The following is a 12,509-nucleotide window of genomic DNA, read 5'->3' as shown; positions in this document are numbered from 1 at the left end:
AAGGTTATAAGTCAAGAACCTGCATACCATTTAAATAGGTGTATGCTATTTCCCCCTCGTTTATTTTCTTTATTTTCAATCCCACTTGGCTTCTTCCTTTGCAGAGACAATGGCTTTGATTATCTGGAGTTCCGTCTCTGGATTGGCTTGTGGTCGGCCTTCCTCTGTTTGATCTTGGTGGCCACCGATGCTAGCTTCTTAGTTCAGTACTTCACCCGGTTCACGGAAGAAGGCTTCTCGTCTCTGATCAGCTTCATCTTCATCTATGATGCCTTCAAGAAGATGATCAAACTCGCCGATTATTACCCCATCAATTCCCATTTTAAAGTGAACGAAATTACGCTTTATTCCTGTACCTGTGCACCACCAGATCCAGGTAAGGATGGAAAATTTTATTTCTTTGTTTTGAAGGGTGAATTCTTAATCAATAATTATTTTATTAAATTCTAATAAAAACTTGGATTCTTGCTTCCCTGGTTTGAAGTCCTAGGCCAAAGGTCTCCAAACTTTGGACCTTTAAGACTTGTGGACTTCAACTCCCAGAATTCCCCAGCCGGTGGTGACCAAAACTGGATGCAGTATTCTAGGTGTGGTCTTAATAAGGCTTTATAGAGTGGTATTAGCACTTCCCTTGATCTTGATTGTATCCCTCTGTTAATGCAATTTAAGATTGCATTGGCATTTTTGGCTGCCGCTGCACACAGCTGGCTCATATTCAGCTGGTTGTCCACTAAGACTCCAAGATCCCTCTCACAATTATTGGTATGTTAGAGCTTCATTAAGCAAATACCTGTGGCCTGGGATAAACTCTCTAAAACAAGCTACAGACCTTTTGTAAGAAAATTGCTCTTTATTGTCTCACTGTAAAGATTTAAAATGGAGATATATATTGTAATTCAGAGGTAGTGATTGAAGGAATATAGGTCTCTGCTGAGAAAGAAAAGATAGATGGCTGGGAAATTATGGGAGTTGAGGTAGAAATCCGGAGCGCGCCAATTGCAACCAGCATAAAATATTGATAATTTTTTTAAAAATCCACAAGTGAAGTTGGCATAGAAGGCATCTTCTCAGCAATAAATGAATCTCATGGTTAAAAAAAAATAGGACTACAACAAACAAAATTTAAATAATGTTGCACAGGTGATCTGATAATTGCTGTTAAGTTGAGGTGAGTCAGACTTTGGCAGAGGCAAAAAAAAAAACAAAACACAAAAAAACAAAAAAGAAACCTTGAGTATCTGGTCTCCTGCCAAAAAGGAAGATGAGCTGATGTCCTGTTCTGAACCCTACCTGTTTGCCTGAGTTGACCTTTGCTAGATGCTTTTCAATTATGATTAAATACGAACTTTTGGCACATTCAGTCTTGAAATGGAAGTCGTAGAAGGACTTCTCACCAGTGCTCACTATTGAGTATATCATTTTGGGGTGGCGCCTAGTGAAATCTTACACCCAGAAGAGCAGGGGTGTCAAACTCAAGGCCTGGGGACCAGGGGTGGGTTCTACTTACCTTTACTCACCACTTACCTTTACTCACCAATTGCATTTACAGAGGGATACAATCAAGATCAAGGGAGGTCCTAATACCACTCTATAAAGCCTTAGTAAGACCACACCTAGAGTACTGCATCCAGTTTTGGTCACCACACTATAAAAAAAGATGCTGTATACATATAGATATACACAAACACACACACACGTACAGTATATCACAAAAGTGAGTACATCCCTTCACATTTTGTAAATATTTAAGTATATCTTTTCCTGTGACAACACTGAAAAAATGACACTTGGTGTTGTGGCCCGTCAGCGGCCTGTGCAGCTAGTAGCTGATTTCAACAGCGAGGAGGCTGCTGTGGTGCTATGCCAGCAGCCTGTGCAGCTGGCATTCGAGTTGGACAGTGAGGAGGCTGGAGAAGATGTGGTGCCAGATTCGGGGATTCAGCCAGGGCCTTCAGAACCTCCAGAAGCTCCCATAAGTGAAGAGAAAGAAGAGGAGGAGCCTCTTCTCAATGCACGGGCGCGCAGAGCTGCCAAAAGGCAGGAGTGGCTCCTCAGGAGGAGGTCTCCTCGAGAGTAAGGCTTGGGGCTAATTGGCCACTCCCTTAGCCTATTTAAGGAGGAATGCCGACTGAAGCAATTTGCAGGGAACAACTTCGTTCACTCTCCTTCATGCCTTGATCTTAGTTCTCTGCAAATTGCTTCTGTTGCAGAGTTGCAGCACAAAGTTGTTGCTTTTCAGCAAGATACAAAAAGCCCAGAAACTTGTGAATGAGATTTCACAGAACTAGGGCTGTGGAACATCTTAGCTTACGTAGGTAAAACCTGGCTAGAAAGAATATGCATATATATGTACGTATATACATATATATAATACACACACATACATAGACACACACATATGTGTACACACACAAACAGAAGCAAAATCACTGTCCATTTTGAATACGCAGTGGAAAGAGGAAACTTGAGAGTTCCCAAGGTTGATGCTATATGGAACAAAACGGTGACTGAATGTAGATGTTCTGCTTCGGGTACCCCAAAGCCCCCCTCCCAGAAGGTAACAAGGAAAACAGGTTGTGGACAGGATGGATAGCGTCCCAGACAATCCTGCGGACTCTGCTGAAGTTAAAAACATGGACATGTGGTTGGCACCTGTATCCCAAGGAGCAGCCTCACTGCTCTTTTGACAGCTGTTGCCAACCGAGCCTGAAATTCTTCCCCTGGAAAGGAACACCGTGAAGTTGCCAGATGTTGTGATTGGATTACTGTGTCTCCTGCTGTTCATCAGTCCGTATTGATTAACGTCGTGAGGGTGGGCGGGTGGCTGGAAAGAGGGAAGCAGTCTAGCTGCCTCTAAAGAAAAGATTTACAGCCTCCTTCTTCGGTTTCTTCCCTGTGAATTTATTGTTGACGATAAATGCCCTAGGGATGGGCACCACTTTTAAAAGTTCCTGGTTAAAAGACAGTATAGAAGAAACAAACAAACAAACAATGTTTGTTTCTGTTCCTTAACAGCGTTAAGGAAAGTTTAGCTTCCTCTCCACTGCACTGCCATTAAAACCACGATGTTTATCGTGGATTTGACTTGAATTTCATGGTTTCATGATTCGGTTAAGTTGGGAAACTGGTGGAAGGTTTTAGCACATGGCTCTGGTGCAAAAAGGAGTGGGGGGAAGGAGACGGTGGCTCAGTGGTTAAAGATGCTGGGCTTGTCAGCTGGAAAGCTGATAACCCCGCTTCGAGACCTGAGGTCCACACGACAGGGTGAGCTCCCATTCCTTGCTCTAGCTCCTGCCCGCCCTACCAGTTAGAAAGCATGCAAATGCGAGTAGATAAACAGGCATCACTTCGGTGGGAAGGTAACAGCATTCCGTCCGCCTTTGGTATATAGTCATGCTGGCCACATGACCTCATTAAACATCTTTAGACAATGCTGACTCCCTCGGCCAAGAAACGGAGATGAGCATCACGTCCTAAAGTCGGACATGATTGGACAGGGTGCAATCATGCCTGGTGCAAGGAAGAGATTCTTTCTTTCTTTCGTTCCTTCTTTCTTCTTTGACTTCATGTGGAAACTGGGAAGGACTTCCAGATCAACAGGCTAATTTAGCTCCTTTCTGTAGAAAGTGTGGGTATATTTGGGCTGTCCAAGTGTTCCACTTTTCCCTCTGTTTTAGAAGCAAAAACCTGAAAGCGTTGCATGGTGCGAAAGTGAGCAAGACAGGGTGGAAATAAAAATCCCCCAGGTCTTTAAATATCTTCCCCCTGCTTTCCTCAAAGGCCCTAAACTGAAATATTCCTTCCTTCCTTCCTCCCTTCTTTCTTTCTTTCCTTCCTTCCTTCCCTTCCCTTCCCTTCCTCCTTCCTTCCTCCCTCCCTCCTTCCCTCCTTCCTTCCTTCCTAACTCCCTCCCTCCCTGCCTTCCCTTCCTTCCTTTCCTCCTTCCTTCCCTCCCTTTCTCCTTCCTTCCCTCCTTCCCTTCCTCCTTCCTTCCCTGCCTCTTCCCTTCCTTCCTTCCTCCTTCCTCCCCTTCCTCCTTCTTCCCCTTCCTCATTCGTTCCTTCGTTCGTTCGTTCCTTCCTTCCCTCCCTCCCTTTTTCCCTTCCTTCCTTCCCTCCCTTCATCCTTCCTCCCCTTCCTCTTTCCTTCCTTCCCTTCTTCCTTCCTTCCTTCTTTTCTTCCTCCCTGCTTGCCTGCCTGCCTGCCCGCCCTCTTTCTTTCTTTCTTTCTTTCTTTCTTTCTTTCTTTCTTTCTTTCTTTCTTTCTTTCTTTCTTTCTTTCTTTCTTTCTTTCTTTCTTTCTTTCTTTCTCTCTCTCTCTCTCTCTCTCTCTCTCTCTCTCTCTCTCTTTCTTTCTTCTCTCCCTTTCCGCTTTCTCCTTTTCCCCTTCCTCCTGCCCTGCCCTGCATGCCCCATTCCATCCTATTTTTTTCCCTTACTTCTTAGCATAATCTCACCTGATGGAAGGGTTGTTAAACAGCAATAGGTTTTCCAACACTTGGGATAAATAGTGGAAAAAATTTGAATAAATGTTTTTTTTTCTCTCTATCATACACCCTGCAGTTATGGTTTGCTCTTTTCTGAAACTCTTTGTGGGGCAGAGCCTCTCCTTTTGAACCCAGAAAAAAGAAATGCTGCCCCATTTTCTTAATTGGAAGCCGAGACGTTTGTTCACACTATTATTCATGTATAAGGAAAAAAGGATAACATGGCATAACATTTAATAGTTCAGCTTTTCAGTTTAGATAGAAAAAAGCACTTTCATCTCTTGGATGATGTAGGAATTCTAATGACGAATTTACACTGGGAAGTATTGTAACCCCCTTTGTCATTCAGGCATCAAGATAATTTGAGGCGATTAGTCTTGTATTTTTTTCTTTATTTTTCCCACGGCGAACGGCAAGAAGCACAAGTGATGGGATAATAACTTCTTTTTTTACTGTATATAATGCAGGATCATTATGGATGCTGATTACTGATTAGCATAAGAGGATTATAAGACGTAGCTGTATTTTAATTTTCGGGAGGTGGGAGGGGTTGCGAGATTCATTTTAATTGCAGCTTCCCCTCATTATTTTTTACAGTGGTATATTCAAAAGTGCTGCATTTCTTTCTTCTTACAGTGAATAGTTCGTTGATCAATGAGACGGTTGCGTCAACTCTGTCTTGGCTCGATGAATTGGTAAGCAGAAATCGGGTTGTAATATTTGAAATAATTATGCCCAGTGCAATTATACTGCTGACGTTTTTTTTAAAATTATTTTTATTTAATATACAATTTAAAAACATTAGACTTGGTGCAACTTGTCTGGTACATACTTTTCTAGCACTTTTTCTTTCGTGTATATTCAGTGGTGGGATTCAAGTAATTTAACAACCGGTTCTCTGCCCTATTTATTTCTTTCAACAACCAGTTTGCCAAACTGCTCAGAAAGTTAACAACCGGTTCTCCCGAAGTGGTGCAAACTGGCTGAATCCCACCACTGTGTATATTACAATATAATATCATGCATATTCCATATATAGTTTTTGTACCTTCAATCACACTTCAGTTACATACATATTCCCTTCGTACCTATTCAAATCCAATTTATTCCTATCTAATATTTCTTAATTTAATTTTATTTATTTTTCTCCCCTTTCCTTCACTCTGTTTCTAATTCTCTATCCCTACATTCCTCTGATTTTTAATACATTCTCCTTCCTTCTCTTATTTTGCTTTAATCTCTTGGGGTTGCATTAACATCTGTTTCACAGGATTTAAACCAAATCACAGTACAGAGTCCTCGACTTAACTACAGTTCACTTAGTGATCTAAGTTCGGAGTTACAACAGCACTGAAAAAAGTGTCTTACGACCGGTTTTTCACACTTATGACCATTGCAGCATCCCCATGGTTGCGTGATTGACATTCAGATGCATGACGACTGACTCACATTTGCGACCTGGCTAGCTGTAGCTAAATCAAATGGCTCAGAAATTTAATGAAAGGTCGATATAAAATATATACCCATGGGTTTTTTAATAAAATCAGAAGTGCAACAGCACACGGGTGCTCTTATCGCTTCTGAGTGGAAAAAACGAGAGCTTTGTCAAGGGAAGAGTGCAAGTCCTTTTGCTCCCTCTGGGCTGTAGAGTTACGTTGTTGAAAAGATAACCTGTGAAAATTGCGACCTGATGCAAAGAGCTTGCGAATGCTTTTATCACTTTTAGGCTAATAAAAATTCTTCCCAGTTGAGCTCAGGGGAGGAATATCTATGCATTCAGAAGGTTGAGTTATGTACAGGTAGTTAGTCCTCGACTTACAACCAGGAGTGGGCTGCTGGAGGTTTGCAGGGGTTCGGGAGAACCTCTAGCTAAGATTCTGTGCAGTTTGGAGAACCCCCAAATCCTGCTCCTGGCTGGCCCCACCCACCCCTCCCCACCCTCCCCACCCTCCCAGGAGTCCCCATGCGGCCTGGTTTGGATGCAGGTAAGTGCAGGGCACGCTGGAGGCTCAGGAAGGGCGAAAAACAGGCCTACTTCCGGAAATGGGCCCGTTTCCGGCCTCCAGAGGGTCTCTGGAGCCTGGGGAGGCCGTTTTTGCCCTCCCGGAGGCTCAAGGAAAGCTTATAGAGCCCGGGGAGGTCAAAAACGCTCCCCTGCCATGGTGCAGGAGGCCAACTAGGCCACACCCACCATGGCCATGCTCACCCAGCAACTGGGCAGAGAACCCCTTGCTAAAATTTTTGAAGCCCACCCCCCCTTACAGTTCGCTTAGTGACCGTTCAAAGTTACAACGGCACTGTAAAATGTGACTTATGACCGTGTTTCACAGTTACAACCTTTGTAGCATCTTGGCAGTCACGTGATCAAAATTCAGATATTTGGCAGCTGTTCCTATTTGTGACCGTTGCTGTGTCCCAAGGTCATTAATTAATCACTCATAAAATGCTGGGATTCACATGCATTATACAAAGGCCTGGGACCTTTCAAGCATGTTGGGACTGCAGTTCCATAACGCCTGAAGAGTAAAGATTGTAAGTCCTCGACTTACAACCATTCACTTAATGACCATTCCAAGATATATAGCTGATTTGCGCTGTTCTAGCGGCTTTACGAGATCGCGGGGCTGGCGCTCAAGAAAAGAGCGTCCTCGGTGCCTGCGGTGCCACCGGAAGTCCCCCAAAATTCAGACGCTTGGCAGCTGATTCATATTTATGACGGGTGCAGTGTCCCAAGGTCATGCCATCCAAAGTGCACAGAAACTAGCATTGAGGGAGAAAACGAGAATGTTTCTTTAAAGATGCCAATTTTTTCCCCCCTCTCTTTTGTGTTTACAGCACAACGATACAATTGAATGGTCATCCCTGACCAAGAAGAAATGCTTGCACTTTGGAGGACAGCTCCTGGGGAATAATTGCAAATATGTCCCTGACATCACACTCATGTCTTGCATTCTCTTTTTGGGAACCTACACGTGCTCCATGGCTTTGAAGAAATTCAAGACCAGTCGTTATTTCCCAACCACTGTAAGTCCTATGATTTTATAATAGTTTTCCCAGTTATTTCTCCAGTATATCCAGCACCATTTGATCAAGGTCAAGAATTTAACTTCGTGAAGAGAAGAGAAGAGAAGAGAAGAGAAGAGAAGAGAAGAGAAGAGAAGAGAAGAGAAGAGAAGAGAAGAGAAGAGAAGAGAAGAGAAAATATGGAATGGAATGGAAGAATGGAATGGAATGGAATGGAATGGAATGGAATGGGCTAGACTAGACTAGACTAGACTAGACTAGACTAGACTAGACTAGACTAGACTAGACTAGAATAGAATAGAATAGAATAGAAAATATGGAATGGAATGGAAAATATGAAATAGAATAGAATAGAATAGAATAGAATAGAATAGAATAGAATAGAATAGAATAGAATAGAGAAGAGTAGAATAGAATAGAATGAATAGAATAGAGTAGAGTAGAATAGAGTAGAGTAGAGTAGAATAGAATAGAATAGAATAGAATAGAATAGAATAGAATAGAATAGAATAGAATAGAATAGAATAGAATAGAATAGAATTCTTTATTGGCCAAGTGTGATTGGACACACAAGGAATTTGTCTATGGTGTATATGCTCTCAGTGTACATAAGGAGAATAAAATACATTCATCAAGAATCATAAAATACAACAATTAATGATAGTCAAGGTTACTAATAAGCTATCAAATCGTACTAGGAGCCCTGGCAGTGCAGCAGACTAAAGCATTATTAACATCAGGTGCCTGCAATTACTGCAAGTTCAAATCTCACCAGGCTCAAGGTTGACTCAGCCTTCCATCCTTTCTAAGGTAGGTAAAATGAGGACCCAGATTATGGGGGCAATAAACTGACTTTGTATAAATATACAAAAGTATGAAGGCTATTGCTTAACACATTGTAAGCTACCCTGAGTCTTCAGAGAAGAGCAGCATATAAATCAAATTTAAAAAAAATGAACTAAGAACTAAGAGAAATTTCCTGACAATTAGAGCAATTAATCAATGGAACTACTTGCCTCCAGAAGTTGTAAATGCTCCAACACTGGAAGTTTTAAAGAAGATATTGAATAACCATTTGCCTGAAATGGTATAGGGTTTCCTATCAAAGCAGGGGGTTGGACTAGAAGACCTCCAAGGTCCCTTCCAACTCTGTTATTCTATTCTAATGTTTGTTTGTGCCCTGAATTGCACTCAGTAATATTAGTTTTTTTTAAAAAAGCAAGGGCTATTGTTCCATTCGCTGTGCATGTTTTCTTATGCATATGCTCCCTTTTTCCAAATTCTCATTCACCTTTGCACAGCTTTTCACAAGTTGCATGCAGTCAACTGAAAAGATCCTGAAAACCAGGATTATGAATTAAGTTTGATGGGAAGGGCACTTTGAGGTGGGAATGTTGTAGCCTGGTCTCTTTTGTCTGCCCATACGGATGCCAGCATCTTCTGGAATGTTCTTCAGCTGGACGGACGAAGCTCCTGGGGGTTTCTAGTTGCTGATTCTCTACTTGTTATTTTCAGTGTTGGGTTTTTCCTTTTTGTGCATATTTGTCAGGTCCTTAAAACAGGCAAGTTTAAACCGCCATTGATGTAGTTCTCTTTCCATTTCAGGCAAGGAAATTGATCAGTGATTTTGCCATCATCATTTCTATTCTGATTTTCTGTGGAATCGATGCTCTGGTCGGTGTCGATACACCAAAACTTCTCGTGCCAAGTGAATTCAAGGTATGTTAAGCCATCTCTCCTCCATTTTTTTAAGAAGGCAAAGAATTATAATACATGGAGGAGGAGGATCAAAGCTAGGCTGCAAAATCAAGGTGACCAGTAGATGGCAGCAAAGATATACACAATAAAACCAGCTCTTTGCTACCACACTGTGGTTTCTGGGATGTTTGCAGCCTATAATCAATTGCATAATCATATCAAAGTATGACTTCATTGTACATCTGGATCATGATATGTGTCTCTATTATTTACTGCTATAGACCACTGGGACAACTACACTGTGCAAAGCACCAATGGGGAACTTACCCTTAGGGACCCATTGACCCATCAGAGCAAGTTTTTCAGTACAGGTGGTCCTTGACTTAGAACCGTTCATTTAGTGACCATTTGAAGTTACAAAGGAAATGAAAAAAGTGATACATGACCTTTTCACACTTACAGCATCCCCATGGTCATGTGATCAAAATTCAGACACTTGGCAACTGACTCGTATTTATGACAGTTGCAGTGTCCTGGGATCATGTGATCCCCTTTTGTGAACTTCTGACAAGCAAAGTCGATGGGGACTCGCTTAACAACCATGTTACTAACTTAACAATTTCAGTGATTCACTTAACAACTGTGGCAAGAGCAGTCGTAAATGGGAGCAAAACTCACTTAACAAGTGATTCACTTAACAACAGAAACATTAGACTGAATTGTGGTCGTAAATCGAGGACTACCTGTACTTTTAAGCAGAGGTGATGGGATAAGCATCAACAAATGTGTGAGGCCAGAATAAAGACCCAGAGCAAGACAACTTTAATGTTTAAGGTTTTTTTTAAGGTTTTATTTTAGAAATTAAATTTGGTTAATATGATAGCTTCTATATATTTGGTAACTTTTCCTTTCTGTAAATTTAACCAGTCACTTTTGCAGATCTTTAAGGGGCAGATTTAAGTTTTAGGATAAAAGCGCATATAACTAATAACTTCACCTTGTGCAATCATATGTGCAATCCAGCTACCTCTTACAGGATGTCTTGATTCTGCATATTGCAGCAATAATTACTTGCCAGTAGATCTTGGGAATCTTGTTCAAACATAAGGCAACCATCTCTGGCCTGAAAAAATAAACATTGTGACCACTAGAGGGCAGCCAAAAGACCCATAAGTCACCATCTCTTTGCTACCATCTGGTGGACAGTTAGACATTTCCATCCCAGATCCAGTTCTTGCAAAACTAGCCATGTTGTTTTCATTGTGTCCCCAAAGTACTTTTTTCAAGAAGCAACTGGACTTTCTTTTTCTTTGAAGACATTTTGCTTCTCATCCCAGGAGCTTCTTCAGCTCTGACTGGATGGTGTGGAATTCCAGCCAGAGCGGAAGACGTTTCTTGAATGAGAAGCGAAATGTCTTCAAAGAAAATCCAGAAAGTCCAGTTGCCTCTTGAAAAAAAGCATCTTTGGGACAATCATAACCTGGATGACTGAGAATCTCCATAGACACTGTTTTCATTGTGGATTGCTGAGTAGTTTGTGCACGCTTTTTTCTCTGCTTTTATCTCTGACAATGCCTATGAATAATGGGAAGTGCAAATGCAAATGCAAATAATAATAATAACAACAACTTGGAATTATATATAATAACTACTTGGAACATCATACATCTTAAGAAAGTACTTGGTTGATACCTAGGACGCTGGCAGCAACCCGTATCAACCATTAGCACCAGTCAATGGTATTTGTGATGCATTTTTGAATGTTCAGTTGACTTGAGTTTCATATTTAATGAATAAAGATAATAATAATAATAATATAATGTAGCAGATATGAGAATCTGAAAATGCAAAGGAAGTGTTCTTTGACCCATCCTTGCAATGTTTGCGGTTTGTGTGTGTGTGTGTGTGTGTGAACTTGGGTTTACTTCAGAAACTCTTCCTTTGACTTGAAATGTTTTTAAATGTCTTTTTGATTGCCCTTTTCTGTCTTTTTCCCTGTGAAGCCAACAAATCCAAATAGAAGCTGGTTTATCACACCATTCGGAGGAAACCCGTGGTGGGTATACTTGGCCGCAGCTATTCCTGCTCTCCTGGTCACCATCCTCCTCTTCATGGACCAGCAAATCACAGCTGTTATTGTCAACCGTAAAGAGCACAAGCTGAAGGTTGGTGCCTTGTTATGCAAGATTGGAACAGGGATGGGCCAAATTGTTTTAAGAGCACATTGTGGTAGATCTCTGCAGGAGATTGGTGCAGAATAACTGTTCTGAGACCTAATGAGGTCTCCTTGGAAGAAGTTTATTGCTTAAAATAATGCATTGAGGCCACAGTCACCTAAGCATTTGCCCCTAACTAAAAGAGTGAGAAATGCTTTTTGAAGAAATATTAATGGGCTTTGTCTTGGCTTTGAATCAGGAAACACAGATGGACCAACTGTTCACCCTAGAGGGAAATATCTTTGAATTCCACCAGCTGTTTTATCATTGCGAAATCAACATTTATCAATTGATCCCTCGTTTATTTCACCTCGGTGTCTGATTTAGCATTTTTTTTTTCTCCAAATGTGGAACTCTACCAACCACAGTGCTTGGATAAATCAGATCGGTTTTTGTAGGCCGGGAATTCAGAATCTTTGCAGGTGGCTGGAGGTGTGATCAGAATCCCCACGGGGAAAAATAAAACAGAGAAGGTCAGATGGCGGAAGGCACATTCAGAAGCACCAAAGATCATGCTGGATCTGAATTACTGCAGCCCAGGTTCAGGATAGCTAAGTTTACCTTCCATTTTTACCCAGCTGGTTTACCCATCTGAAGTTGAAGAGAAGATAGCACCCCGTAAGCCAGACAAGGAACGATGGATGGAAACAGATCAAGGAGGGATTCAACCTAGAAATAAGGAAAAATTTTCTGACATTGAGAACAATCAGCCGATGGAACAGAAGTGGTGGGAGCTTCATCACTGGAAGCTTTCAAGAAAAGATTGGACTGCCATTTGTCAGAAACGGTGTAGGGTCTCCTGCTTGGGCGGGGGGTTGGACTAGATGACCTGCAAGGTCCCTTCCAACTCTCTTAATCTGTTAATACAGTTTCAGCGCAAACCTTTTCGAACATCATTTAAGACACTTGTGCAGTCTGCTTGCATTAACAGGAATTTCCCAAGAGATGGCTATGCAAGATTTTATTAACTTGAGCAGTACTGGAACGTCGAGGTGCAATTTTCACACCATATGGCTCTCCCATCTCACACTTTTCCAGCCGATTCCTTCCTTATCAGCTGTTCTTTTAACTGGCAGAGAATGTCT

The 12,509-nt window shown here is 41.6% G+C and overlaps 1 protein-coding gene across 7 annotated transcripts in view; it reads left to right on the top strand.

The window, feature by feature from the left end:
* The window catches only part of SLC4A4 (solute carrier family 4 member 4), a 191,152-nt gene that overhangs the window by 146,650 nt on the left and 31,993 nt on the right, over positions 1 to 12,509 (top strand). For all 7 annotated transcript variants that reach the window (XM_087875228.1, XM_034431263.3, XM_060687039.2 and 4 more), the window contains 5 exons: positions 105 to 376; positions 5,123 to 5,181; positions 7,322 to 7,510; positions 9,116 to 9,229; positions 11,212 to 11,373. In XM_087875228.1, the coding sequence (XP_087731354.1) occupies positions 105 to 376; positions 5,123 to 5,181; positions 7,322 to 7,510; positions 9,116 to 9,229; positions 11,212 to 11,373 (796 nt within the window). The remainder of the gene's footprint in view (positions 1 to 104; positions 377 to 5,122; positions 5,182 to 7,321; positions 7,511 to 9,115; positions 9,230 to 11,211; positions 11,374 to 12,509) is intronic.

Source organism: Pantherophis guttatus, chromosome 8, assembly GCF_059756535.1.
Source record: "Pantherophis guttatus breed Tessera chromosome 8, ASM5975653v1, whole genome shotgun sequence".
NCBI classification, from domain to species: Eukaryota; Metazoa; Chordata; class Lepidosauria; order Squamata; family Colubridae; genus Pantherophis; species Pantherophis guttatus.
Note: the sequence above shows the minus strand (reverse complement) of the source record. Positions and strands in the feature narration are given on the sequence as shown.